This window comes from Schistocerca nitens, chromosome 4 (assembly GCF_023898315.1).
Source record: "Schistocerca nitens isolate TAMUIC-IGC-003100 chromosome 4, iqSchNite1.1, whole genome shotgun sequence".
Taxonomy (NCBI): domain Eukaryota; kingdom Metazoa; phylum Arthropoda; class Insecta; order Orthoptera; family Acrididae; genus Schistocerca; species Schistocerca nitens.
This window is the reverse complement of record NC_064617.1, coordinates 355,312,153-355,340,037: the sequence shown is the minus strand read 5'-3', so window position 1 is coordinate 355,340,037 and position 27,885 is coordinate 355,312,153. Positions and strand designations below refer to the sequence as shown.

General features: G+C 44.5%; 1 protein-coding gene and 1 non-coding gene across 2 annotated transcripts in view; both read left to right on the top strand.

The window, feature by feature from the left end:
* Positions 1-27,885, top strand: part of LOC126251717 (alpha-protein kinase 1-like) — a 122,648-nt gene that overhangs the window by 79,031 nt on the left and 15,732 nt on the right. Inside the window, exons 3-4 of the mRNA XM_049952312.1 lie at positions 23,394-23,678; positions 25,903-26,093. Of these exons, the coding sequence (XP_049808269.1) occupies positions 23,394-23,678; positions 25,903-26,093 (476 nt within the window). The remainder of the gene's footprint in view (positions 1-23,393; positions 23,679-25,902; positions 26,094-27,885) is intronic.
* Positions 10,978-11,143, top strand: LOC126254344 (U1 spliceosomal RNA). The gene has a single exon (XR_007546053.1). It is a non-coding gene; the product is annotated as a U1 spliceosomal RNA (small nuclear RNA).

Sequence of the window (27,885 nt, the reverse complement as noted above, 5' to 3'; positions counted from 1 at the left end):
GCAGATTGAAACTGAAGAAACTGCAAAAAGGTGGGAATTTAAGGAGTTGGGACCTGGATAAACTGAAAGAAAAGAGGTTGTAGAGAGTTTCAGGGAGAGCATAAGGGAACAATTGACAGGAATGGGGGAAAGAAATACAGTAGAAGAAGAATGGGTAGCTCTGAGGGATGAAGTAGTGAAGGCAGCAGACGATCAAGTAGGTAAAAAGACGAGGGCTAATAGAAATCCTTGGGTAACAGAAGAAATATTGAATTTAATTGATGAAAGGAGAAAATATAAAAATGCTGTAAATGAAGCAGGCAAAAAGGAATACAAACGTCTCAAAAATGAGATTGACAGGAAGTGCAAAATGGCTAAGCAGGGATAGCTAGAGGACAAATGTAAGGATGTAGAGGCTTGTCTCACTAGGGATAAGATAGATACTGCCTACAGGAAAATTAAAGAGACCTTTGGAGAGAAGAGGACCACTTGTATGAATATCAAGAGCTCAGATGGAAACCCAGTTCTAAGCAAAGAAGGGAAGGCAGAAAGGTGGAAGGAGTATATAGAGGGTTTATACAAGGGCGACGTACTTGAGGACAATATTATGAAAATGGAAGAGGATGTAGATGAAGATGAAATGGGAGATAAGATACTGCGTGAAGAGTTTGACAGAGCACTGAAAGACCTGAGTCGAAACAAGGCCCCGGGAGTAGACAACATTCCATTAGAACTACTGATGGCCTTGAGAGAGCCAGTCATGACAAAACTCTACCATCTGGTGAGCAAGATGTATGAGACAGGCGAAATACCCACAGACTTCAAGAAGAATATAATAATTCCAATCCCAAAGAAAGCAGGTGTTGACAGATGTGAAAATTACCGAACTATCAGTTTAATAAGTCACAGCTGCAAAATACTAACGCGAATTCTTTACAGACGAATGGAAAAACGAGTAGAAGCGGACCTCGGGGAAGATCAGTTTGGATTCCGTAGAAATGTTGGAACACGTGAGGCAATACTAACCTTACGACTTATCTTAGAAGAAAGATTAAGAAAAGGCAAACCTACGTTTCTAGCATTTGTAGACTTAGAGAAAGCTTTTGACAACGTTAACTGGAATACTCTCTTTCAAATTCTGAAGGTGGTAGGGGTAAAATACAGGGAGCGAAAGGCTATTTACAATTTGTACAGAAACCAGATGGCAGTTATAAGAGTCGAGGGACATGAAAGGGAAGCAGTGGTTGGGAAAGGAGTGAGATAGGGTTGTAGCCTCTCCCCGATGCTATTCAATCTGTATATTGAGCAAGCAGTAAAGGACACAAAAGAAAAATTCGGAGTAGGTATTAAAATCCATGGAGCAGAAATAAAAACTTTGAGGTTCGCCGATGACATTGTAATTCTGTCAGAGACAGCAAAGGACTTCGAAGAGCAGTTGAACGGAATGGACAGTGTCTTGAAAGGAGGATGTAAGATGAACATCAACAAAAGCAAAACGAGGATAATGGAATGTAGTCAAATTAAATCGGGTGATGCTGAGGGGATTAGATTAGGAAATGAGACACTTAAAGTAGTAAAGGAGCTTTGCTATTTAGGGAGTAAAATAACTGATGATGGTCGAAGTAGAGAGGATATATAATGTAGACTGGCAATGGCAAGGAAATCGTTTCTGAAGAAGAGAAATTTGTTAACATCGAGTATAGATTTAAGTGTCAGGAAGTCGTTTCTGCAAGTATTTGTATGGAGTGTAGCCATGTATGGAAGTGAAACATGGACGATAAATAGTTTGGACAAGAAGAGAATAGAAGCTTTCGAAATGTGGTGCTACAGAAGAATGCTGAAGATAAGGTGGGTAGATCACGTAACTAATGAGGAGGTATTGAATAGGATTGGGGAGAAGAGAAGTTTGTGGCACAACTTGACTAGAAGAAGGGATCGGTTGGTAGGACATGTTTTGAGGCATCAAGGGATCAATTTAGCATTGGAGGGCAGCGTGAGGGTAAAAATCGTAGAGGGAGACCAAGAGATGAATACACTAAGCAGATTCAGAAGGATGTAGGTTGCAGTAGGTATTGTGAGATGAAGAAGCTTGCACAGGATAGAGTAGCATGGAGAGCTGCATCAAACCAGTCTCAGGACTGAAGACTACAACAACAACGACAACAAACTGAGATGGAAATTTTTACATTTCTTGAACGAAAAGAATGAATTAAATCTTTGGCAGTATTACACTTTACCCTCTCTTTATACTTATCGATGCAGTCACATTTCTACAGAGGATTCGTTTGGTACTGTAAAGTCCTGTTCAGATCGTCTCAGTTTAGGCAGAAAACTACTACTTATCTACATAGCTGACGACATTAGGCAAAAAGGGTTTACTATTAAAAAAGTCTGCAAGCTCTAGATTGTGTGGATATTTGCCGTCACAGTAATACAGAGTTAATTATTTGTTTACTTTTGTTAGGTACAGCCGCCAGTGATTACTGTCCCATGGTGCATCGTTTTCAGGGTATATAACAGGAAGTAACAGTTCTTGCGCAATCGCAGGAAAAGAGCAGGTGATAGTTACGCTTCCGTGCTTTCCGTCTTAAACGACTGGAAACTATTTTTGGATCTGTGAAGATTATTAGACCACTAATTATTCGCAGTTCTTTGCTCCAGATCGAGGTCATAGCTTCAGATTCCTATTAGTTTCACACAGCTCCAAAATACTTGAAGATTCCTCATTGGACTGTGCGGCTGGTCCCGGCGGAGGTTCGAGTCCCCCCTCGGGCATGGGTGCGTGTGTGTTTGTCCTTAGGATAAATTAGGTTAAGTAGTGTGTAAGCTTAGGGACTGATGACCTTAGCAGTTAAGTCCCATAAGATTTCACACACATTTTTTATTCCTCATTCTTACGAAACTGTATACACGAACTCGCAGCATATCTCCACATCAGTGGATGCTTATTCGTCAATTCTTCAGCAACACTTATTCAATTTCGCAATTAACACACTCGGCAACAGCTCAAGGCCAACCACTTACCATTTGTTCGGAGGTCAGAGTGAGGTGAGATACTGCACCAGTAATCAGGAAAACTCATTTTCAAACTATCTTTGCGCGTCCTGATTTAGGCTGTATGTCATCTCCACATGAATCGAACGACGCGGCATCGGACACTAGACATGTATCCAGAACAGTCGTTCCGATCGTCCTGGAGCCGACCGTTGTGGCCGAGCGGTTCTAGGCGCTTAAGACTGGAACCGCGCGACCGCTACGGTCGTAGGTTCGAATCCTGCCTGTGGCATGGATGTGTGTGATGTCCTTAGGTTAGTTAGGTTTAAGTAGTTCTAAGTTCTAGGGGACTGATGGCCTCAGACGTTAAGTGCTCAGAGCCATTTGAACCATTTTTTGATCATGCTGCGGGCAGGCTGAGTTTATGGTTTCCGCTGTTTCCCTAAATCAGTTAACTCTGGATGGTTCCTCTGAAAAGGAGACGGCTGATTTTCTTCTCCAGCCTTCACCAGTCTGAGCTTGTGCTCTGTTTATAGTGATGTCTCGTCTCCAGATGAGAAAACTCAATACTCATTTTTCCTCCTTGTGGCCTCCAGCGAATTCCCAGGAAGTTTCCCCCAACAAAGCTACGGCCGATCCCTTCCACATCCTTGTTCACTAAAGCTAATATTCGGTCTCTAATGACCCCGATGTTGAGAGGTCGTTAAACACTGACTTTACTTCATAGATTGCAGTCGAATCCCTGGAAAAGGTTCCAGTAATCGGTTGTAACCGGGACAAGAAAGAGGTTCTTCGATATTTCGGATCTGTTGGCATAATTCCTAGACGACAGTCTTCGGTACGAGCAGTCAGGAAGAGGCCTCTATGTGGAGTTCACGCGGCAGGTTGAGACAGCCCGGCGCTCCGGACCTGGGGTAACGAGGCCGGCCGCTTGCTTTCCCCCGCGGTCGTTGACCCCGGCTGTGGCGGTTGCACCACACGGCACAGTGCCTGCGGACGGTCACCTCTCCCTTTCACCAGCAGCGGACGCGGCTTGCATGCCGCAACTTCGCAAGACACCGCCTTCCGCACAGACGTCGCGCACTATCCTGTTGTTTACCTACGAATCACTGGCTCCTCTTTCCCACGTCCGCACACGGAGAAAGAATCGAGCACGCCTGCAGAAACAACGTGGGAATCTCGTCGCGTCTTTCTACTTGACTATAAAAGGAAATCCACATTTCCGACAATTTTTTGATGGCATAAAAGCAAGATGGAGGGAAGATTAGAGTTTAACGCCCCGCCGACGATGAAGTCGTTAGAGAAGCAGCACAAGCTTACATTACGGAGGGATAGGGAAAGAAATCGAACGCGAACTTTGCTGGTTAAGCGTTTGAGGAGAGCAAACAGCTAAAGTAATCAATCTGTTATTCACCCTCCCCCTCCCCTCCTCCCCTGGGTGTGACAGGAGAAAAAATGTTAGAGCAACACAGAGGTTTGGAAAGTGTTTCTCAGTTTTGTAGTTGGGAGCTGATCGGAGTCAGACAGTCACTGAAGAAGGCACATTAAATTGCTTTAAGATGATTTTGAAGAAACAATGGAAAACCTAGGTCTAGCTAGCCAGACGAGATTTGAAACACTTTTCGACTAGTAGAAGGAACGTTCTCGATTGTGAAGCAACTTGGCGCATTGACATTGTATAATCGTGCAAGGGCAGGCTCTTGACTTACGTGTGGGTCGTGGACAATGTTGCTATCGTAGATACGTGTTATCGTCTCGTGGAGTAAGGCCAACAGCCGCGCGATGTTTGAGTTTGGACTTGACATTTGTGTCTCACATGTCCCCGTTTTTTTCCTTTTTTTCCCTTTTTTCCTTTCATAAGCACCACATTTACATGCCACATAACTTTCGGAGGAAGAAATCGTATTTCGGGAACCTGTTATAGCTGTTCTATTTACATGTAAGACCAGAACTGATTCTGCTAGCCCGATCGAATATCGGTTTTCCGAGCGTCGTTATTGCAGGCGAATTGTATCTATAAATGAACGGTTCTCATGTCGTCAACACTATGAAGTCAGGTTATCAGCAGCTTCGCAACATAAAAAAAATCTCTCTCTCTCTCTCTCTCTCTCACACACACACACACACACACACACACACACACACACACACATAAGGAGGAGGGGGACACTTTTCAAGAAAAGCTATTTAAAATCTTGTTAACGTCAATTAATGTGTGTGAAACCACTTTATTACACCTATTTAGAATATTAATCTCCAATGTTTTGGAAGCTTTGGATGTTTGGAAAACGTCTAGTGATAAAGACATATTCTTAATCCTGTAGAAGAAATTTGCAAATATTTTATTACAAGTCATATATTTTGTGCCACTGAAAGCGGGAATTGGCAAATTAATCTGGTACGCAGAATAAAGCGTTGTTAGCAACCAGTTCGATTTTATTAACCAGCAAATGTATCAGAAGTCATGTATTACTTTCCATGTCATACAAAAAATGTGCCTCCCTTCAGTTAATTAAAGAAAATTAATAATTTCCCTGAGAGGCCAGTATTTCTTTTCCTTGGCTCTATAAAATGTCATTTGGACATGAACCAACGTTTTAAAAAGCAAGTAGGGACCTGACAACCCACTGACGACGCAAATGTGTAGAGAATTTACACAGAGTCTAAAACAAATAGTGGAATCTGAAATCGGCGAACCAGAACAGCATTACCGTATCCGATGTTGGAGTGTTTACGAGAACATCCAGAGGCGGAACTGAGAAATTTGTTTAGCAAAGCAGATGTGGGAGAACATGTAAACGTAGTGAATGAGAACATTACTTTAGCCATCCGAAAACATGAATTTCAGCTGTCTAACAAATTGAAAATAAAATTCAAGGTGAAAGGATATCAACGATAAGACCCGCTGACAACATATCTAAGCTCAGTAAAAGTGAAGAAGAATTACAGGATCTGTTGAATGGAATGAATTCTGTGATGGGCACAGAGTATGAATTGAGAGTAAATCGAAAAAAGACAAAAGTAATGAGAAGTAGCAGAAATGGGAACAGCGAGAAACATTATAATTGGAGTTGACGAACTAAAATAAGTTAAGTAAGTCTGCTACCTAGGCAGCGTAACAACCGATGATGGACGGAACAAGGAGGACATAAAAAGCAGACCAGCTCTGGCAAAAAGGGTATTCCTGGCCAAGAGAAGTCTACCGGTATCTAACATACATCTTAATTTGAGAAAGAAGTTTATGAGAATCTACGTTTGGAGCACAGCATTGTACGGTAGTGAGACATTGAGCTTGAGAAAATAGGAACAGAAGAGAATCGAACCAATTGAGGTGTAGTGCTACAGAGGACTTTTGAAAATTATGTAGACTGATAAGATAAGGAATGAGGAGGTTCTCCGCAGAATCGGCGAGGAAAGAAATATAGGCGAAACACTGACAAAGGAGGGGCTGGATTTCAGGATGTCTGTAAAGACCCGAGGGAAGAACTTCCTTGGTGCTGTAGAAGGACCAACTGTAGAGGGAGATAAAGATTGGAAAAATCTAGCAAATAATTGAGGACGTAGGTTGCAAGAGCTACTCCGAGATGAAAAGGTTGACACGGAAGGTGGGCCACATCAAACCAGTCAGAAGAGTGTAAAAAAGAGTAACTGAACATTAAAGCAATGGGTGATGTACTGCGCGAATCTGATGATATAGCGTCTTTTTTCGCACATTTCTGACACGCATAGACTCTGCACTGGCTTTAATTTCATGCAAGGACGTTCTAGTATTGCAGGGTCTAACCTGGCTCACCTCCACTAGCTACGTTTCCCCTGGTGCGCCCTGCCCTCCCCCAGCTGTGCCAAGCGGCTGGCCCTGGCGCAGGACGGAGTGCAACAGCTGGCTTCCAAAGTGTGTCTGCCAGGTTCCTGCATTATGCATGTCACCAAGTCTGCCCGCTTTCCTAGCAGTCGACCGCGATACTTCTGCACAAAATTTCCGCCATCTGACCTTGTGTTCTGTTGATTGTAGTAAACACTTCTATATATCCAATTTACCTCTTTGGAGAGAAATGTTTTTAATTTCGGAAACTTGCAGATACAATGCGGATTTTGACCTGGTAGAAAAATGTGGAGCCTAAATGTACTTATACTAACTTTAGCGAATCATACGATAGTAGTGGATATCGACTAGTCTCTCCTTATCTGACGGGTGACCGGCATACTGAAACGTCTCTTTCGTCTGGGTCTCGGAGCTACCGTGGCGTCGCGAGAAAGCACACTCAAGGCCGCGGCCTGAATTCACACCCTCTTGGAGCCATACGGCGCGTGACACAAAACGTGGCTTACTGATCCACACATCTAATAAAACGGAAGAGTTTATTACCGGATCCGGGTTACTTCTTAAAATCAATGTAAACAAGGGGTCACTGGCCTCACGCTCACTCGCGAGTTAGGGTTAGACTTCTCATAACTCGAAAGTCAATAACCAAGAATTTCTTGCCAGACTTCTTAGCAGTTTCTCTGCAACAATGGAAAAGCACCGGAGTCAGAGGGAAATCATTCGACTTGGATCTGGCCTCGTACACTTCAACTCTTACCATTTTGGGTGGATCAGGGATAGACTCTGTGGTGTGCGTACTGTTAAGACCTTCCGTATACACACCATCAGATTATTTGACTTGTCGCTCTAACGAAGTAGGCGAGTGTCAGCAATATGTCTCGTGGTCTTATCGTGGCGTGTTTATCTTCTGCCGTTAGGTCAGACGATAGAAATGCCACTTGCATGCTTAGAGTAGCAGATTGACGGTGACCAACTTTAAACAGAACTTGATTAATTTTCACACACATTTATTAAAATAATAACAAGCATAAAAATTACTTAACTTGGTTTTGGATGCTATTTACAATTGACAATCTGAAATTCCTATGGTATTGGTACGTTAATCTTATTCTCACATATATCTCTGATACTTGAAAAAAGTGTCTATACATTTATCTTCATGGCTATGTACAGGAATATGGTAATGTTATTAGGTGCAGACTGAAACTTGACTATAGACTGGTACAGACAAATGTAGAACTCATACAGACTGGTACAGACTGAGGCAGACTGGTACAGACAAATGCAGACTGACTAATTGGAGGTCTGTACACTCGATATAATACCTCGCGCGTTCATGTATCACTGCGCGAGTACGATTCTCAAGGAGAAAAGGCTCTACGTAAGCAGCAATCTCATTGGCTGCATTACATATTAATACGCGGATCGGCGGAAGCAGAATTTGGTCCGTCTCTATGGCAGCGCCATCTCATAGTGTGGAGACGGACGAGCGCTGCGCCTGCGCTGTTGTGCTTAGCGGGACGCGCTCTAGTGGGAAAGCTGTGTACGCGCTGACTACGCGGAACTATGTACACAACAGACTCAAGCCATTACCTCCAGGCTGGAGAAAACCTCTTCTCGTGTACACAATAGCCACTCTAACTAGCAAACAGGTGCGGTCCAAAAATGATTTTGTTATAGTAGTAGAATGGTAAAATGTGAATTAGGTCTTGGGAATGAAATCACTTCTTTTTAAATTTTAGCGCCTTAACTCTCGTGGGTACTGCATCAGTGTTAAAATTAGGTAACCTCAAATTCACTTATCATATAGTATATAACATTTCCTTTTAACTGGCATACCACCCTAGAAGTGTACTGCACACTGTGTAGGGAGCGGCGTAAGCGCCACGTATATCTCGCCTCATAGCGCTAGTGTAGACTTTCAGACATCAAGTCATTCGAAGAGCTGCAACAATAGCTCAAAAACGCCTCACTTGGATATTAACCTCAAACTGAATACTGGAGAGTGAATTTTATGGTATGGCTTACAAAGTACTGAGTTAGTAAGAAGCATTTTCAATTAATAAATGCCGCGCGGGATTAGCCGAGCGGTCTTGGTCGCTGCAGTCATGGACTGTGCGGCTGGTCCCGGCGTAGGTTCGAGTCCTCCGTCGGGCATGGGTGTGTGTGTTTGTCCTTGAATAATTTAGGTTAAGTAGTGTGTAAGCTTAGGGACTGATGACCGTAGCAGTTATGTCCCATAAGATTTCACACACATTTGAACATTTGAACAATGAATAAATATTTTAGTAACACTTACTCCAGAATGTAACGAAGTTTTCTAAAAGTGAATTCTTGAAATTAGTTTATAAAGGCTTCGTAGTCAACCACTGACTGAGGGAAGTGGCAGCTATATCTTCAGTTAATGAGAAATATTAGAGAGAAGAGAAAACGAAAGAAATAAAAAACTTTTGCAGTTTGTATCACCCTTCCAGTGGGCGACGATGTGTCAGTTTTGTTCATTGTGTACGTATTCCGTTAATCTAAATCTACAGCTACATCTGTACTCCACAATCCATCTTATGGTGTGTAGCGGAGGGCACTTTTTGCATCACTGTCGCTGACCCCCTTTCCACTTCCAGTTGGTATTAGCGCGCGTGAAGAATGGCACTAATCTCTCTAACGTGACGTTCATTGTATTTTCACCAGCTACAAGCACGAGGCAGTAACGTATAAACTGAAGGCGAACAACACAGACAAAATTTCGAAATTTATTCAGGGATATTTTCTGAATAATTTGGTATAAGAGGTACGTGGGCCCCGGTGGCTCGGTGCAGAGTTCTGTTATCTTAGGTCTGTTGTCCCAATAACTTTTGTATCTTTGAAAACACCTTCACGATGATGCAAAAACTTATAGTACTCAAACATAAAAACGTAGAACACAAATGTAACATGCCACAGATGAAAAAGCACTATGGTTCTGACGTCGACCAACTCTTTATCGGTAAATCTGTCCATACTGCTGTTCTCACTGTTAACGTACAACAAACACTGCCGGAAATATTAAACCGACACAGAGCTGAATAATACTGAATGCAAACTTGAGGACGAAGAGTAAAGCGGAGACTATTTTTGCCAAACAGCAGTTACGTTGAGTGAAAGAGTAAAGTTTGTTTCCAGAAATTACAAATGACGTGTACGGTGTATCCACACTTTTGTGTGGATATTCTCGATGTAATACAGATACTAAGCTAAACTAGCGTAAGAAACCAAACGAAAGACAACTACTCGTCAACGAGCCACAGTAGGACACGGCTCACTTGTACCAAAATAATGAAAAAAATATCCCCGAACAGCCTCCTAAGCTGTGGAGGCTGGGATTCGTTTTGTATTGGTTGGCACTTCTAGGGACGGCCTGCGTCGCTGCCGTCGCCAGTGAAGCGCAATTTCAGGCCAACCAGAAGAAGATGCGGTGTCAGACAAGTGTTTTATTCGGTAGTGTGCTGGCCGGAATGCGGTCAGCGGTGCTCGTGCTACCGTCCATCTTGGGAGTGGGCGCGCTCCGAGCACGACTGCTGAGCGTGGAAGCGTGGTGGTTGCGCCACCTGCTGGAAGGCTGCCTCGCGACATTTGAGGAGAGCGCCTCAGCGCCTGGCTGTCTTGTGCAACGCCGCTGCGGCCTGGCTGGCCGTTGCCCGCATCACGCCGCAGACAAATAGGCGAACGCTCACGTCGCAGCAGCTCCCTCAACTATTTTTGTGCGTTATTTATTTAGCGTCTCTCTTCAAGCGATTTGTTTCGAAAGTTTGCGCTCGATATGCCCTTATAAACATATCTTACCAAGTACAATGTGCGTCATAGAAGCGACTTGACAATAGGTGCCCAGGTCTTGCCTTTCACCTCGTCGCAGGGGCTGCTCACTTCAGCAGTGAAGAGTCCGCGCTTCTGCTTGTCGGTGTTGCAGTTCAGCACTCCCACCCTTCCCTGTGCAGCATCCTCTTTTATTTAGTTTGGCAACCGGCCGTTATGGCGAGACGCTCCAATGATCCCTTCTGTACAGATGCACACACTGCTCGACCTCGTACGGGAATCAGCGATCGCTGCGAATGTTGGGGATAATGGGCAGACACACTAAGTCAGTACTGTGTGGATAAGTTGAAAATTTGCGTCGTTAGCGGCCATCTCCTAATGTCTGAAGCGGCATACTTACCTGGCGTAGCGGACACTTCACGTGATCACGAAGGTGGTTTCTCAGGGCAAGGCTCTTCCATTGCTCTTAGGTCGAACTGACCGCTGCGATTATTCCAAACGCAAGTAACTTGGGCACATAATTTTTGGTTGTCGAGACTGCGTTCACGCTGTGGTGGATGTAGCTCAGCATGTTCGGTGAGAGGACTGGCTGTTCTCTGTAAAAAAAATTTAACGATTAACTTGAAGTCGTGTCGAGTGACGTCCGCCTAGACCAATAAAGCAAATGACGAGGACAAAGACGAATAAAATGAAGAGAGAGAAAAAAAGAAAAAAAAAGTGATTAAGGCGACCATTCATCAGAAGCAGTAAATCTGGGTTCGAGTCCCAGTCCAGCACAAATTTTCAATTTTCCCCATCGATTAATATCAATGCCCACTAACAGCTATTGTCTTTGCTTTGTTTGATTCACGTGACGCAATACACTGAATATTCTCTACTTAATAGCATTTATTTTAAATACCTAGATTTAATATTGTAATACTGAAAATATTAATTTCTACAGTATAATTCAACAGTTAGTATATATGAATATTATAATTAACTCGAGAGAATTTGCAATGAAAACAACTTGTGAGACAACAAAAATTAATATATTAAGTCACTTCGAATTGTGTGAATTACACGTATTTATTTTTTATCCCTTTGGTCTGTGGCTACCTGTGTATGTCTTCGATTTTAGCCTGCACCCGATGGGAAAATCTTCTACACTTACAGCGACCTTCGTATGCATTACGAATATTATTGCTGTGTGCACCACACGCACTTGGAGTCCAACATATAAATACGACAGAAAGAGAACCCCCTACCACTGAAAGCAGTCGCTCATATTGAGGTGACTTGCTTGCACGCAGCAACTAGTCTGTACAGCCTCATAACAAGGTCAAATGGGGCTAGACAACAGTATGATAAAAGTAATGACAACGCGGATTAGCAACAATTTACAGTGATTTGTTAACGGAAACTTGACAAATACTTAACTGCACTATGAAGATGGTGCGTGGCAGTAGTTCAGTGCTCACTTGCACTGATCTACGTTTTACTCTAGTCTAGTCTTGATCTACTGAACGATAGCAATACTCACATGTCGAATGTCCAGTTGGCTTCTCTTGGCGGCGACTCAGACGCGAAACCGATGCTGTCCTGAGCTACTCTTTATACCATTGATGATACTGCCTGGCGAGTGGAACCCTGTGTGCGTTTATATCCGCGTTTGGCGAATGAATTTCCACTTGGGAGCTATCTGAGTGACGTATGGCGGTTGAAAAATAGTCCTTGCCTATTACGCTCTCTGTTGGAAAGTAGAAATAACTCAGATGCACCTGAGTACTACATAGCTCTGCGCTCTTCTATAGAACACAGCGATTATCCTGATATACACTCCTTGTCTTTAAAATAAGTAGCCTTCCAGTCACCGTGTGGCTAATTAAATTTCGAGCCAGCACAACTCCATGTTTGTTTCTACATTATCTATTTGATTCTGCTTGTATCGTAAAAGTAATTAATTCAGGTACTGAGCGACTCGGCAACACATAGTCATCATCATAATTCTTTGCTGATGAACGTACCATCATATCACTAGTTACTAGTGCATTGCGGTTACTACTCAGGGTAGAGGTCACAGCCAGCTGTATGTTTTCTTTTGGAAGTATCTCGGAGCTCTAGTTCTGTGCTTCGTCTCTCCAGCCAGTTGTTCCGATAGGAATTCATTAGCTCCTCAGTCACTTCCAGGAAGCTTTTCCTAGACCATAAGTACCGCACAGCCAGCTGCGATTCTTGGATTGAGTAGCGGAGGTTCCCGTCCATCTTCGTCCTCTGCACACACGCTGAAATGTCTCTGTACGCATGAGGAGGTACTATGTCAATGAGTCAGTAGTACTGTACGTGGGCAGGGAAGGGGGGAAAAGATTGTTGGATTCTGCTTACGACGACAATGTACAGGCGGTCGAGCGTTCAGGACTTATGAGTGGGCATCCAGGGCTGCCGTTAAACGATAAAACAGGAAATTAGGTAAAATAAAGAGAATATATTTCAGTGTACGACATAAAAGGGGCGCACCTAAGGTCGGAAGTTACCAGGTTTAGGCCACTTTAGGAGGTCAAACAGCTAATTGAAATGGGCAGCGGAAGGGGAGGCGGTTCATGTTAATTGATGCTGGTGGCCGGTCATGGAAAGCGGGGCCAGAGGCTCTGCCTTTCGAAAATACATCTGTTCTGCTCGAGGTCTGGATCACAAGAGAGAGAAGCCACTGTGTTCTGCACTGCAGAATCCTCCAGAGTCCACACACGTGACCTCTATCCCACGCACGCTATTGGCTAAAACCAATGGTGTGAATTCGCTAGCAGTTTCAGCAGAGGGCTCAAAGCGTCTCTTGTCAGCAGCTTTAACTGGACAGAACTGCCTCTGTTCTGAAAGGCAGAGAACTTGTGTCACGTACAGCGGAAGTTGCTCTGGGAGAAAACTTGTAAACATTTGACTGGGAAGTTTGAAATAAATTTTTTTACATCAATCCCCTAAAATACTCCTTGACTGGCTGCCACCTTGTACAGCATTTATGCACCTTCGCAGTCGTCACTGACCACTAACACATTTACGCAGTGTCCACCTGATGTGCAAATATGGGAGACTTCATACTGGAAAGGCGTGTTCAGCAGCAGACACAAAGACATTGGCAGCAGTCGAGCATTGATAGCTCCTGATCTGCACGTCTGGGCTATGATGTTCGTGGGACAGACTTCAGTTCTGGTGTAGATATGGTGTTGTCTGATCGCCGGAGTGCGGTCCACAGCCACGCCTAGATATCCGGGCTGCACAAAATGCTGTCGTCTTTCATCTCGCCATGCTATGTGAAGTTCTCCTCCGGTTTTCTCTTGCTGACATAGAGGGGCAGATCCGAGTCCCGCTGGGGTCCAGTCAGACGGTTGGCCTTGTAATACAGGCAGAGTACGTCCCGAGTCTGCCTCAACTTTTTTTTTACCTCTGGGAAGCACGAGCTTTGAGTTGACACTCCTGCGTCATCATGTATGAATCGTCTGGAGTGATCTGGCTCTTGCTGGTTATTTGTGTACCAGAAAACAAGTAGTTGTACTTTCATTCCAGCAGACGGAAACCTCCTATATTCTGTGGTACTTGACTCTTCTTACCTTGCAGCAAGGAAGATGTTACCAAGTAGGAAAAAAAATGAAACGCAGTAACATTACAGGGCTAGATATGATAGTATCATATAACTTCTCCATGAAGCTAAGGGTGTTTCTTCTCTTCTAACTGGTGACGACTCTTTTGTATTGAGAACTAAAACTAGTCGAGCAGTAGACGGGTTTAACGGTTTAATCCTTGATAAGATTAAAAGCAGCCGACCAGTTGCAAAGGATAAAGTACTCTTTACCTAGGTTTCGATAGATTTAAATCTATCTTCTTCAGAAGACGGCCTGAGGACAATGAACATCGTTATTTATATTAAAGGTATGAAACATGAGTCAAGAATAAAGTTTAACATATATTAGGAGAATCTTGTATTACAAAATGTGAGAAGGATTCTTGGTACTTACAGTATTACATTAACATGGAGTGATATGTCCTTGTCGTTTTTACAAACATCTGCATAACTCCATTAGTCAAACAAAATATAGCCCTGAGAACAGGGTTTGTCAGACAAATAAAAATAAGTACATGGAAGTTGGAGAGGGCATAGGCGACTGAGTAAAATCGGCCAGCGTAGTAGCACTGCGGCCAGGGCAGGTGGCGCTCAGGTCGCGAACTATGTGCCGATTGGCGTACTGAAGTAACATGTAAAATATCAATATTAAATGCGTCCTTAGATAGAGTGACAATAAAGAAATGGAAAGCATTTATCACTCCCGTTATGACATTGTGGGAGCTATAGGAACAATAACGTAGATACATACATCAAAAAGGCAGGTGGCGCTTACGCCGTGAGTAACATGCAGTGGCATATACAGCCAGAATATAAAAGTTATATTACCATAATAGTGAAGCACATAGAACGTATATAAGTCAAAACTTTACGAAAAATCAATAATGGCTCTTAAGACATAATTACGAAATCTGGTCCACAATCCAGTTAATACACATTTTAGAATAAGAGAAAATTACATGAGGGCCGATGTAGTGGCAGCCATACATCGTGAGAAAAACACATTATATAGCAGGTAGTGAGCTGAAAGATTTGAAAGTGCATTATAGCTTCCTGAGGAAATAGACTACTGAGGTTACTAGCATTAATGTTATATATTAAACAGTACGGGTTTAAAGCCTTCGAAAAATTGTCTACAGGCAAGGTTCAACTGATCATTCAGTATATTGCCGTCTTTGAGCTCTAGATGTTTAAAAATAAATAACTCTTCCCACAGATCTAGTCTCCGTCCTTTGACTTGTCTGTGTAGGATAACCGTGTCTTCTAACTGTTTAGGCGTATGGCCGGCTATCAAGAGGTGTTCAGCAAAAGTAGAGTTGTGAATATTCGTTCCTTTTTTACCTAATAGATGTTCTTTATATCGTGTTTTCACAGCTCTGCCTGTTTGACCAATATAATATGAGGGGCAGTTATTACAGGTTAGTTTGTAAATACCTGAATTAGAAAACCAATCGCTGGCAATCTCTACTGACTGTATCAGATTTCTTTTTAAACTGTTATCTGTAGAGAAGGAGACGTTACAGTTATATTTTTTATTTAGAAGACGTTTAATCCTATACGATATGTTACCCAAGAAAGGGATGGAAATAAATTCTTTAGTTTCTGTGGTATCTGTGGGGAGGTTATTTCTCAAAGTCGAACAATTTTGGGAAATTTTCTTATTGAGCAGGTAATCGATCATATTCTGGTTGTACCCATTACTAACCGCAATCGCTTTGATGACATTCAATTCCTTTTTTTGATCCGCAGGTGATAAAGGAGTGGTTACCATTCGGTGAATGGCGGAATGAAAAAATGCCAGTTTATGAGCTTTTGGATGAGTTGAGTCAGCAGGAATGACATTATCTGAATATGTTTCCTTGCGGAAGATATTGAAATGGAAGGTATTATCTTGTATAGAAATTGTTAAATCGAGAAAATTAAGTTCACGTTTATCATTTTGAAGTTCTTTTGTGAAGGAAATTTTTTCATGTAAACCGTTGAAAGTATTAAAGAGATGCTCTAACTCATGATGAGTGCCATCAAAAGCAATGAAAATGTCGTCAACATAACGTGCATAATAGCGGATTTTGTGGCGTAATTCTGAACTTGAATTGAAGAACGTTGTTTCCAGGGCGTTGATGAAAATCTCTGCTAGAATACCGGCGAGGGGGCTACCCATTGCTAGACCATCTGGCTGTACATACATTTTCCCGTTAAATGTGAAATAATTGTATTTTAAAACGACCTTAAGCAAACCAACAAGTTCCGCTATTTGAGTTTCACTTAATTTTTTATGCTTAAGAAGATTCTCTTTTACAAGGTCTATGGTTTCATCAACCAGGACATTTGTGTAAAGGCTGACGATGTCAAAGGACACCAGTCTAGTATCAGGTATACAACTTACAGACTGAATATTGTTAATTAATTCCTTACTGTTTTTTACAGAAAAGTTATTTTCAAATGTCTTTCCTTGTCTTTCTTCGGTTTGCACACTGGTTCACTGTGCTAGTTATTGAAATCTGACTTTAGTGTGGAAGTAGAGTTACATGCACAATACATGGTCCATACTTAAGTATCAGAAGCAAATCGTAGCAGTAATTTCAGTTAATACTTCCGGATAATTTGCTCTCCATATAATTACTTTTATTTTAAACGCATCCATTCTCTTCATTGGAATCTTCATTATAAATTTTCAGTAAGTCATATCTTTTTACTGCTTTGAAACTACTGTAAATAAACACCTTTCTGTGGCATTGGAAGAAATGTACTTGCATTGGCACTGGCTTTGGTTTTGTCATTTGTATAGAGCTTCATAGTTTCGAGCAAATTTTTCAATGTTTCCGTCTACATGGCTCAGCCCATGTTTTGCCTCCAACGATAACATTGCTAATGAATATTACATGCTATCTTTAAAACGATCGTTTTGACATGTGCCAACACAGTATGAAACAAAAAGAATTTCTGGGGAGCAGGAAATATGCTGATTTTGTTTATTACTGGTAGCGGCTTATGTAGTATATACACTGAAGAAACAAAGAAACTGGTGCACATGCCTAATAACGTGTAGGGTCCCCGAGAGCATACAGAAGTACCGCAACACGACATGGCAGGGACTCGATTAACGTCTGACGTAGCGCTGGAGGGAATTGGCACCAAGAATCCTACAGGTCTGTCCATAAATCCGTAAGAGTACGACGAGGTGGAGATCTCTTCTGAACAGAAAGTTGCAAGGCATCGCAGATATGCTCAATAATGTTCATGTCTGGGGATTCTGGTACCCATCGGAAGTGTTTAAACTCAGAAGAGTGATCCTGGAGCCACTCTGTAGCAATTGTGGACGCGTGGGTTGTCGCACTGTCCTGCTGGGATTGCTCAAGTCTATCGGAATGCAAAATGGATATGAATGCATGCAGGTGTTCAGGCAGGATGTTTACGTACGTGTCACATGTCAGAGTCGTACCTAGACGTATCAGGGTCCCATATGACTCCAACTGCACACGCCCCACACCATTACAGAGCCTCCACCAGCTTGAACAGTCCCCTTCTGTCATGCAGGGTCCATGGATTCATGAGATTGTCTCCATATTCGTACACGTCCATCCGCTCGATACAATTTCAAACGAGACTTGTTCGACCAGGCAACATGTTTCCAGTATCAACAGTCCAATGTCGGTGTTAAAGGGCACAGGCGAGGCGTAAAGCTTTGTGTCGTGCCGTCATCAAGGGTACACGAGTGGGCCTTCGGATCCGAAAGCCCATGTCGATGATATTTCATTGAATGTTTCGCAGGCTGATACTTGCTGATGGCCCAGCATTGAAATCTCCAGCCATTAGCGGAATGGTTGGACTTGTGTCACGTTGAACGATTCTCTTCAGTCGTCGGTGGTCGCGTACTTACAAGATGTTTGCACGGTCGCAGCGATGTCGGAAATTTGATGTTTTACCGGATTCGTGATATTCCGGTACACTCATGAAATGGTCATACTGGAAAATGTCCACTTCATCGCTACTTTGGAGACACTGTGTCCCATCGCTCGTGCACCGCTTATAACACCACGCTCAAACTCACTTAAATCTTGAAAATCTGCCATTGTAGCAGCGGTAACCGATCTAAGTACTGTGTCGGATACTTGTTGTCTTGTGTTGGCGTTGCCGAGCGCAGCGCCGTATTCTGCCTGTTTACATATCTCAGTGTTTGAAGTCGCATGGCTATACCAGTTTCTCTGGCTCTTCAGTGTATAGCTACATTTCGATGAATAACAGTCCTGCAAAATGAAAGCGAAATGAGTGTATTGGGGTGGGTTCGTTCACGGTATAGCAATAAGGAAGTAAATAGATGATTTCCAGCTTACAGAAGCAAATTTTCCTCTTGTAGATAGTACAAAAGTGCTGCATCGGCACATCGCGGGGTAGCCGACGGTCTAGGGCGCCTTGTCATGGTTCGCGCGGCTCCCCCCGTCGGAGGTTCGAATCCTCCCTCGGGCATGGGTGTGTGTGTTGTCCTTAGCGTAAGTTAGTTTAAGTTAGATTAAGTAGTGTGTAAGTCTAGGGACTGATGGCCTCAGCAGTTTCGTCCCATAGAACCTTACCACAAATTTCATCGGCATAGCGAGGAGAGTGGTAGGAGGTGGGTGCACGAAATCTATACGCCAGTAAGAGACCAAATAACAGTTTCGGCGCAGAAGAGCAGAGAGTGGTTGTTGCGGGTCGTGTTTTCCGGTGGTCGTGCCGGCAGTAGAAAGCGCGCCTCCCAGCTCCGGCCTTGTTGCTGGCGAGTTTCCCCTGTTACGCGTGACTGGCGGCGCCCGCAGCGCCCTCAGATAAGCAGGCGGCCGCTTTCACAGTTACACGCGGAGCGACACAGAATAGGCTGCAAGCGCAACATCGGAAAAGGCTTCTTTAGATGACATTACTGAGTTGGAAAATAGATTTGTACCGTATTCTACAATCCAGCTTCTCTCAGCTTAACATAAGTAACATCCTACGTCATCATCTAAATGTCTTTCTACGAACGTGGTCGATCGGTTCTAGGCGCTACAGTCTGGAACCGCGTGACCGCTACGGTCGCAGGTTCGAATCCTGCCTCGGGCATGGGTGTGTGTGATGTCCTTAGGTTAGGTAGGTTTAACTAGTTCTAAGTTCTAGGGGACTGTTGACCTCAGCAGTTAAGTCCTATAGTGCTCAGAGCCGTCTTTCTACGTACACTTCTAGTCATTTGAAACGACCAAAAAGTTGTGACGTCGAATTCAACTGTGACGAATGAAGAAGAGTTTTTGAGTGTAACTCCCCGTGGAGTCTTTCCGCGCTGGGCAACTATTCCAAAATAGCTGTATCGCTTGAGGGAAAGTGGACTCCTTAGCCAAAATCGCTTGTAAACAAGCTTTATTGTCGATTACCGGTTTCGGTAAGCATGGTTACCTTCTTCTAGCGGTGCCGTGGCTGCCATGAAGTACGCAGAAGTGTGCGGTATGGGGCAAGAGCATTTGGCGAATTTTTCTATATATTATGATTTTAACATTGACTTGCAGATGCATCGTTCATCTCATCCCTCAGATGCCTGGCAATGGCTTAGAAATAGTACTTGTACAGCTGGTGTAGGAGGCATCTAATATACTTTTATCGAGATCTGAAGATGGTAACCCTGAATGAGATTTTCACTCTGCAGCGGAGTGTGCGCTGATATGAAACTTCCTGGCAGATTAAAACTGTGTGCCGTACCGACACTCGAACTCGGGACCTTTGCCTTTCGCGGGCAAGTGCTCTACCAACTGAGCTACCCAAGCACGACTCACGCCCCGTCCTCACAGCTTTACTTCTGCCAGTACCTCGTCTCTTACTTTCCAAACTTTACAGAAACTCTTCTGTAAAGTTTGCTTCTGTAAAGTTTGGAAAGTAAGAGACGAGGTACTGACAGAAGTAAAGCTGTGAGGACGGGGCGTGAGTCGTGCTTGGGTAGCTCAGTTGGTGGAGCACTTGCCCGCGAAAGGCAAAGATCCCGAGTTCGAGTCTCAGTACGGCACACAGTTTTAATCTGCCAGGAAGTTTCATGGTAACTGTGGTGTCACCGCTAGACACCACACTTGCTAGGTGGTAGCTTAAATCGGCCGCGGTCCATTAGTACATGTCGGACCCGCATGTCGCCACTGTCAGGATCGCAGACCGAGCGCCACCACAAGGCAGGTCTCGAGAAACTTACTAGCACTCGCCCAGTTGTACGACGACTTTGCTAGCGACTACACTGACGAAGCCTTTCGCTCATTTGCCGAGCAGATAGAATAGCCTTCAGCTAAGTTAATGGCTACGACCTAGCAAGGCGCCATAAGTAACTTCATGTATCTACTGAGTCTCACTTGTATCATCAAGAATGCTGTATACCAAAGGACGATATAAAAGTTAAGTGTTCTAGTAGCTACGTTCTTTTCTTTATCACATTCATTACGAATCCTGTTCCAGACTTAACGCCAGACGGCGTGAGTTGACGCGTGCCCTTTCGGCTACTTCACTGTGGACTGGCTGCCTTAACAGTCCACTACAGTAACCCTGCTTACCGAAACTGGTAATCGACAATGAAAGCTGTTTCCAAGCGGTCTTGGCTAAGAAGTTCACATTTTCTCAAGTAACTATTACAGATCGCCCTTTACTATACAACATGAGTGAACTAATAGCTGTATCTGTTTCAGACTACTTCGATCCGTTTCCGCATTCTTTTTAACACTTTCACAACAAGCCAAATGTGATGCCAACCGTCTCGTAAAGCACACAGAACGTTAACTCAAACAATAATGACAATGGATGTATGCCGCATTCTATCATGTCGCTACTTCAGAAATCCGACGGGCTGCCAGCACCACAGTCTCCGGGTAACTGGTCAGCACATGGCGTCGTCTGCCGTTGCTAGAATGGATACCTGCCTTACGACATCTTGTTGTAATCACGACCGAGACATCAGGTTCCTCTCCTACTTTCAGGTGTAATTAGCCTTAGCCTCTCGCTCAGTCACCGTGTTTGTGATCAAGCTAGTTACAGAAGTTACGGGCAGCTGGAGATATTACAAAACTACGTAAATTGTTTTAGTCTGCACTACTTTACACTGCAACCTGTATCTTTAGCAGCATTGCTACAATGACCAGTTTGGAATGTCATGTTACCAGGCGTCTTGTAATAGCCAGTTTTCATTTTCAAGTGCATCCTTGCACACGGAAGAGTTCCATTTATACAATGACCTAGTTTTAGTGGAAATCACCATCTTCACGATAATCAGTTACACCTGATTGAACCAAATATTTGGCTCGCAAATATCAGGGAAAATACTGCTACAACTCTCCTTCTTGAAGCGATCTTCTTACTCGTTTCGGGGCGATCCTGCCTTCCACCAGAGTTTTCCTGTGAAATGACTACTATTACGTAGTAACAGACGCTGGTAGGTTCATGAAAAGTCTACCGGTTCAACTCTCAGCCTTCAGTAAATGTGCATATCACCAGCTCCAATTGACCGTCATGCGCATTTGCACCCTTACAGTACGTATCTGTTTATTATCTCTTGACAAGTCGCACAGAATACATGAAACTGATATGGAAGTTTGTACAACCATTAATATTACTGAAGTCTCTGGATTAATTTGCAGCCGCTAATGCTTCATATTCTTTACTCTATGTACAGTGCTGGCCATTACAATATCAACAAGAAAGCGAAATGCGTGAAGCATAAAATTGACATGAAGTATAGTACATGCTCGGATATACAATTGATAAGCATTTCAGTGCAACCACACCAAATAGGTACGAGTTACGTCATTGTGGATATAAGGTATTATTACACAGCGAGTTTACCATTCTTAAACGCATTTAAACGTTTTTGTTGTGGGGAGAACATGTTATACTTGGTGTAAGATGAAACGTCGTCAGTACGTGTTGGATCTCGACAGTGGCAGGATCATGGCCCGTTAAGAATGCGGTTTATCATTCTTAGATGTCTATGCTCATGTTGTTTGGAATCCCACGTGTAACAAGCGAATGTGAAATCGACGGGTTCAGGAGAGCCATACTCAAAGCCATTCAGGAAATCAAAAGTCACACGCGACTAGCACGCGAGAGGACAGACATATTGTTCTCTCAGTTGTGGAGGATCGTGCAGCCTCGTCGAGTGTCTGGAGTTCAGTGGGCTTCTTTGCAGGAAGACACGTATCCACAGAAACAGCACCACGACGTTTGGAGCACCACGGACTGTCAGCACATTGGCCATTGACGCTACTGCAGAGAGAGGCGCATGGACGGTTGTAATCAACATTGGAACCAGCTCATGTGTTGAGATGAGGGCCTGTTCTGCATACAGGATCACGACAGACACATCCACGTATGGAGAATGAACGTTGCTACACTGTGTTCGTCACCGGTATGCGGGTCCAGCATCTGGCATCATGTAGGACGGAGCCATTAAACTTCTAACGTGTTAAGGAAGGTGTCCGTGCCCCATCTTCTAAGTCACCATGAGATTGTCTTTTAACAAGATAATGCAGGACCGCATGTTCCCAAGGTGTTCAGACCTAGCTTGATACATAGTGTGTTTGACTGTTGCTCCAGTCCACAAGTTCTCCGCATCTCCCGACAACTGAAAACATCTGGTCAAGGCCTGAAGGGATACTGGCATACCACTACTCGCCTGATACTATGATTGATGAATTGTGGCATAGAGTCGCAGCAGTCTCGATGCCTAACCGATTCAGAGCAGTTGTTGCTGGTAGCTGTCTGTACGAAATTTCACACCACGGATAGCTCCAATTCACGTGCAAAATTGATAATGTATTCTTCGTCTAAATGACATGCATACAGCATGGTCTTGTGGTAGCGATCTCGCTTCCCGGGTTCGATTCCCGGCGGGGTCAGGGATTTTCTCTGCCTCGAGATGACTGGGTATTGAACTGTTGTCTTCATCATCATCATTCATCCTCATTACGGTCGGAGGAAGGCAATGGTAGGCCACCTCCTCTAGGACCTTACCTAGTCGGCGGTGCGGGACTTCCGCATCGTTCCCTACGCTCCTCGGAGTATGGGGCATCATCATCACAAGCAATAAAGCTATCTTGTTTGTTGTTGTTCCTGGTGTTGTAGTTTAAAATGGCCAACTGCGTAAAGTTTTGCTCTCGGGAGTGTGGTATCAGACGCGGAGGTAATTTTTTTGGTTAATTCCATTCAGTGCTATGCCAGTGATGACGCTGACGAGTGGTGTACTTGCAGGAGGACCAGCCGGGCTACCAGGCGCTGGTGTCTGACCCGCTGCAGTCGGAGGAGTCGATGGCGCACAAGAAGCTGGCGGCGGTGGACCAGCGCTTGGACGCCGAGCCTCATCAGCAGGAGTCGGAGGCGCAGGAGCAGCAGCAGCAGCAGCAACAGGACCAGGACCAGGAGCAGGAGCAGGACGAACCCTCGGCGGAGCAGCCGTCCGACGAAGACGGCGCCGACCGCGAACAGCAGCTGCACTTCAAGCTGCCGCTCACGCTAGACTTCGACGACCTGGCCGGCGTGAGTACTCCACCGTCAATGTAAATCAAACCGCAGTACGAAGAGTAGTCGTAAGGTTTTAGTCATTACCTCGGAGAAAAGTTACGTAACTAATTTTATTGTTTGTTTCCAAATAGATATCTGGAGTCAAGGTACACAATGGAAACCACGCGCCACTGTAGCGTAACGTGCCGCCAGCTGGAGTGGTGCAGCCCGTTGATAGAGTGGAGCATCTCGCGGTTATTCGTTTTCTACAGCAGCGGAAATCTTGCAGACGTGTCAGGCGAATCGAGATCGGTTTCTTTGGTCTGACAAGATTCCAACATTTCCGCTGCTGTCGAAAACGAATTACTGCACGATACTCCACTTTATCAACTGGCTGCACCGTTTGATCTTGGACCCGCTGGCGACTCGTTACGGTTCTGTGATGCGGGGTTTTCATTGTGTACCATAACTCCTGATATGTACCGGGTGGTTATAATTAAACTTTCCTTATTTAACACGTTATAGCACGGAAACTAATTACCGCACGAGTACCAAACTTGGCAGCATTAATTTCAGGGACGTGGGGAAGACAAATAATGCAAAATCAATTCTATTGAAACACTTTTAATATGCTGATACGGTACATCAGTGGCGAGCCAGTGGCTATGTTGGACCTTCCATCGAGCTACAGACCCCCTTGAAGATGTCCTCCGCAGACGGGGACAAAACGTTGGGAATTGACACAGAATTCATCAACCGACCACGGCATAAGAGCCCGGATAATTATAATGGACATGGCATTTCCGTCCGTGAAAGTCTACATTTTAGTGTTCCATATAAGGTTAACGAATTTTGGGGAAAGTAAACACTCTCAGGAATATCCGCGAACTGCATCGCCACTGATTCATCAGGCGTATTGCGGAGGGCCAGTATAGCTTTGTGAAACTCTGCAGTTATTTCTTGTGACGTAGTGGGATAGATGGGGTGGGGAATCATCTGCTGGCCCTTCAGTTTGCAAACCTGTGAAGGGGAGAGTCGCACGACTCACAGTCCGGTGATCTACCTTCGGTCGCACTTGTACACTCCACCCCCGCCCCCCTCCACCCTGTCCCAGCCTCAGAAGCGTTATCCCTTCATACGGCTCTACTGCACTTAGACGTTGTGTACACATCTAATGTTTGTTCTTAACCTACTTCATTTAACAGTAAACATTAATTTATACCGTTAACACGCTGTTTTTAATAATTTGCGATTTTCCATCCTCAGAGAAGAAAAGAACAGGACCTTTTCTGTAGAAAGTTTAATGTAATGTAATTTTGTGCTGCGAAACATTTTCGCTAGAAGCTGTTGTTTCCAAGTTATTCAAGAAATACAAGGGCTGTCCAGAAAGTAAGTTCCGATCGGTCGCGAAATGGAAACCACAGTGAAAACCAGAAACGTTTCATTTGCAACAGTTAGGTACACCTTCCACCTACTTCTCTACATAGCCGCTGCTTCAACTTCGAGGGCTGCTGTAGTGTTGTATCAATTTGCTAATATCCTCATCATAGAAAGTAGCCGCCTGTGCTTTCGGCCAGTTATCTGCACTAGTCTGCAGCTCGTTGTCTGTGGAAAAATTTAGCCTTCATAGCTAGCGGTTCTTATGAGAAGAGATGAGACTCAGGGGGAGCCAATTACGCACTGTATTGTGAGTGATCAAACACTTATCATCGGAAACGCTGCAGGAGCGTCTTCATTGCCCCTGCAGCGTGCGGCCGAGAATTGGCATGAAGAAGGGACTGCTCGACAGTTGTGTTATGTGGGCTGCAAGACACAGGCGAAATCTCTAACCACGCCCTCTTACTTGACGGGAGACGCTATTCCCTACGCATCTTTACGTACTCACTGTTCACTCAAAACTGAAAGAGCGACGCGACACCATCGACGGACATACTAGAGACACTGCCCAACACATCTGTGCAAAGCTTTACCGGATTTTTCCAGTGGTTTCCATTTAGCGACCGATCAGAACTTACTATCTGTGCAACCATCGTACATAAAGGTGGTCTCTAAATGCCCACCCGCACACTAACGCCCCGCCGATAGTAATTTTTAATATGTTGGTTATGACAGTCTCTGCTAACACTGTAGAAAAATTTGGACTACACGAATTCTTCTCCTGATTTTTCTTAGTTGACTGTTCTATGGAATATGTTCTAAATATGTAGGCTTGACGTTGTGGTGACAGAGCTGGGAGTAACTGAGAGGGTGCTGGTTGCAGTCGCTGGTGGAGCGCAACCTGCGGGCGCGCATGGACTGCGTGGTGGAGAAGCGGCGGCTGGACCAGACGGTGGCGCAGCCGGCGCGCGAGCTGCGGCTGCCCTTCGGCCTCAACGTGAGCACCGCGCCGCGCCTCGAGCACTCCACCGGGGAGCGGCTCGCCATCTCCTGCGAGACCGGCCGCGACCAGAGGTACTGCCGGCTGCTCGCCGCCGCCTGCTTTCCTCGCCCGTCTTCACTATCACCAACGGGAGAAAACACGTTCCAGTCAACTTGATTTAGCAAACGAACCCCATGACAGATAATTATTGAGTACGTGGTTACGGGTCGCCACTGATTTCGGTGTCAAATATTGTACCAGTATTTGAGATACAGGGTGATTTTTTTCTACCGTGTAAAAGCTTTAGGAATTGATCGATGAGAGGACATGGAACAAAAAAGATCTAATGAACTTATGTCCAGAAATGCATGGTTTCCGTGCTAGAGGCCATTTATTCAGTCATACTTTGTTACAGAGACTGCTCTAATACGTGCTGTACCGTGCAGGCACAGTTACAGTATGCCTGGTTTCCTCCCACAGGGTGGTACTGTTCCTTAGACGTCATGCCATAGTAATTGGTAATGTTGTGTCCGCTTCACTTCTCTTGCTGACTCACCTTGTAGTGGTTCCGTATTCGAATCGAGACGTGGTGTTTGCTTACGGAATGGCAAGCGGCTACGGGTGGCGGGCAGCAAGGTTGTATCAGGAGACCTGTTCCCGCCGGCAGCAACCACAGCATTCAATGTTCGACTGGGTCTTTTCAGGAAGCGAAATCATGAGATCATGAGGGACGTACCAGAAATGTTCGGACACCTGACCTGGAGGAAAATGTGATTAACACTGTGGAAGGCGAGCGCCTTGTCAGTACCAGGCAGTTGGCCCGCCAGTACAGGGTAAGCTGGAAGACCGTGTGGAACATTCTTCAAGACAATTGTTACCACCCTTACTTACTAGCAACAGACTTTCCACGTCGGGAGCAGTTTTTTCACTGGTTTCTTCACCAGACAACCACGATTCCGGCTTTTGTGCCATTGACTAATGACCTCAGCAGTTGAGTCCCATAGTGCTCAGAGCCATTTTGTGCCATTCATCCTATTCACAGAGGAGGCTACCTTTACAAGGAGTGGTATCTTCAGCTCTCATAACAGTTATCTGTGCGATAATTTGCACAACCTTCATGATATGGTGACAGCGAATCATCAGCATCGGTGCAGCCGGAATGTGTGGGCCGGGATAATTGGCGACGGTATTGTCGAACCAGAGTCCCTTCCACGTCGCCTAACAGGTCGGAACTATCGGCGTTTCTTGCGGGTGACTTTGCCTCCCCTGCTGGAAGAAGTGCCATTGATGTTCGAAAGGTTATGCGGCTGCTACATGATGGTGCTCCAGCCCACTTTGCCGTTAACGTCCGGACGTATCTCAATTGTGTCTTCCTTCGTCGATGGACCGGACGAGGGGGCCAACTTACATGGCCGGCTTGTTTACTGGATCTCAACCAGTGAGATTTCTGGTTACGGGGCCATTTCAAAAGGATCGTGTATGTAGAGCCCATTCCTAGTGTAGAGACACTGGAGCAATGTATTAACGTTGCCTTTGGCACTGCTCGGATGCAGCATGGCCGATGTGAACGTGTGAGACAAAACATTCTGCGGCGCGTACACGCATGCGTTGAGGCACAATAAAACTGTTTACAACACATACTGTAACTGTGACTGTATGGTACAGCGCGCATTAGACCGCAGTCTCTGTAACAATGTTTGACATAATAAATGGTATCTAGCATACTAACCGTGTATTTCCGGACATAAATTCATTAGACCTTTTTTTGTTCGTATCCTCTCATCGATAAATCCCTAGAGTTTGTACACGGTGGATAAAATCACCCTAAATAAACTTTGCGATTAAGTCCCCTTGCGTTTAGGCTCGGTTTCGACCCATAGCTCT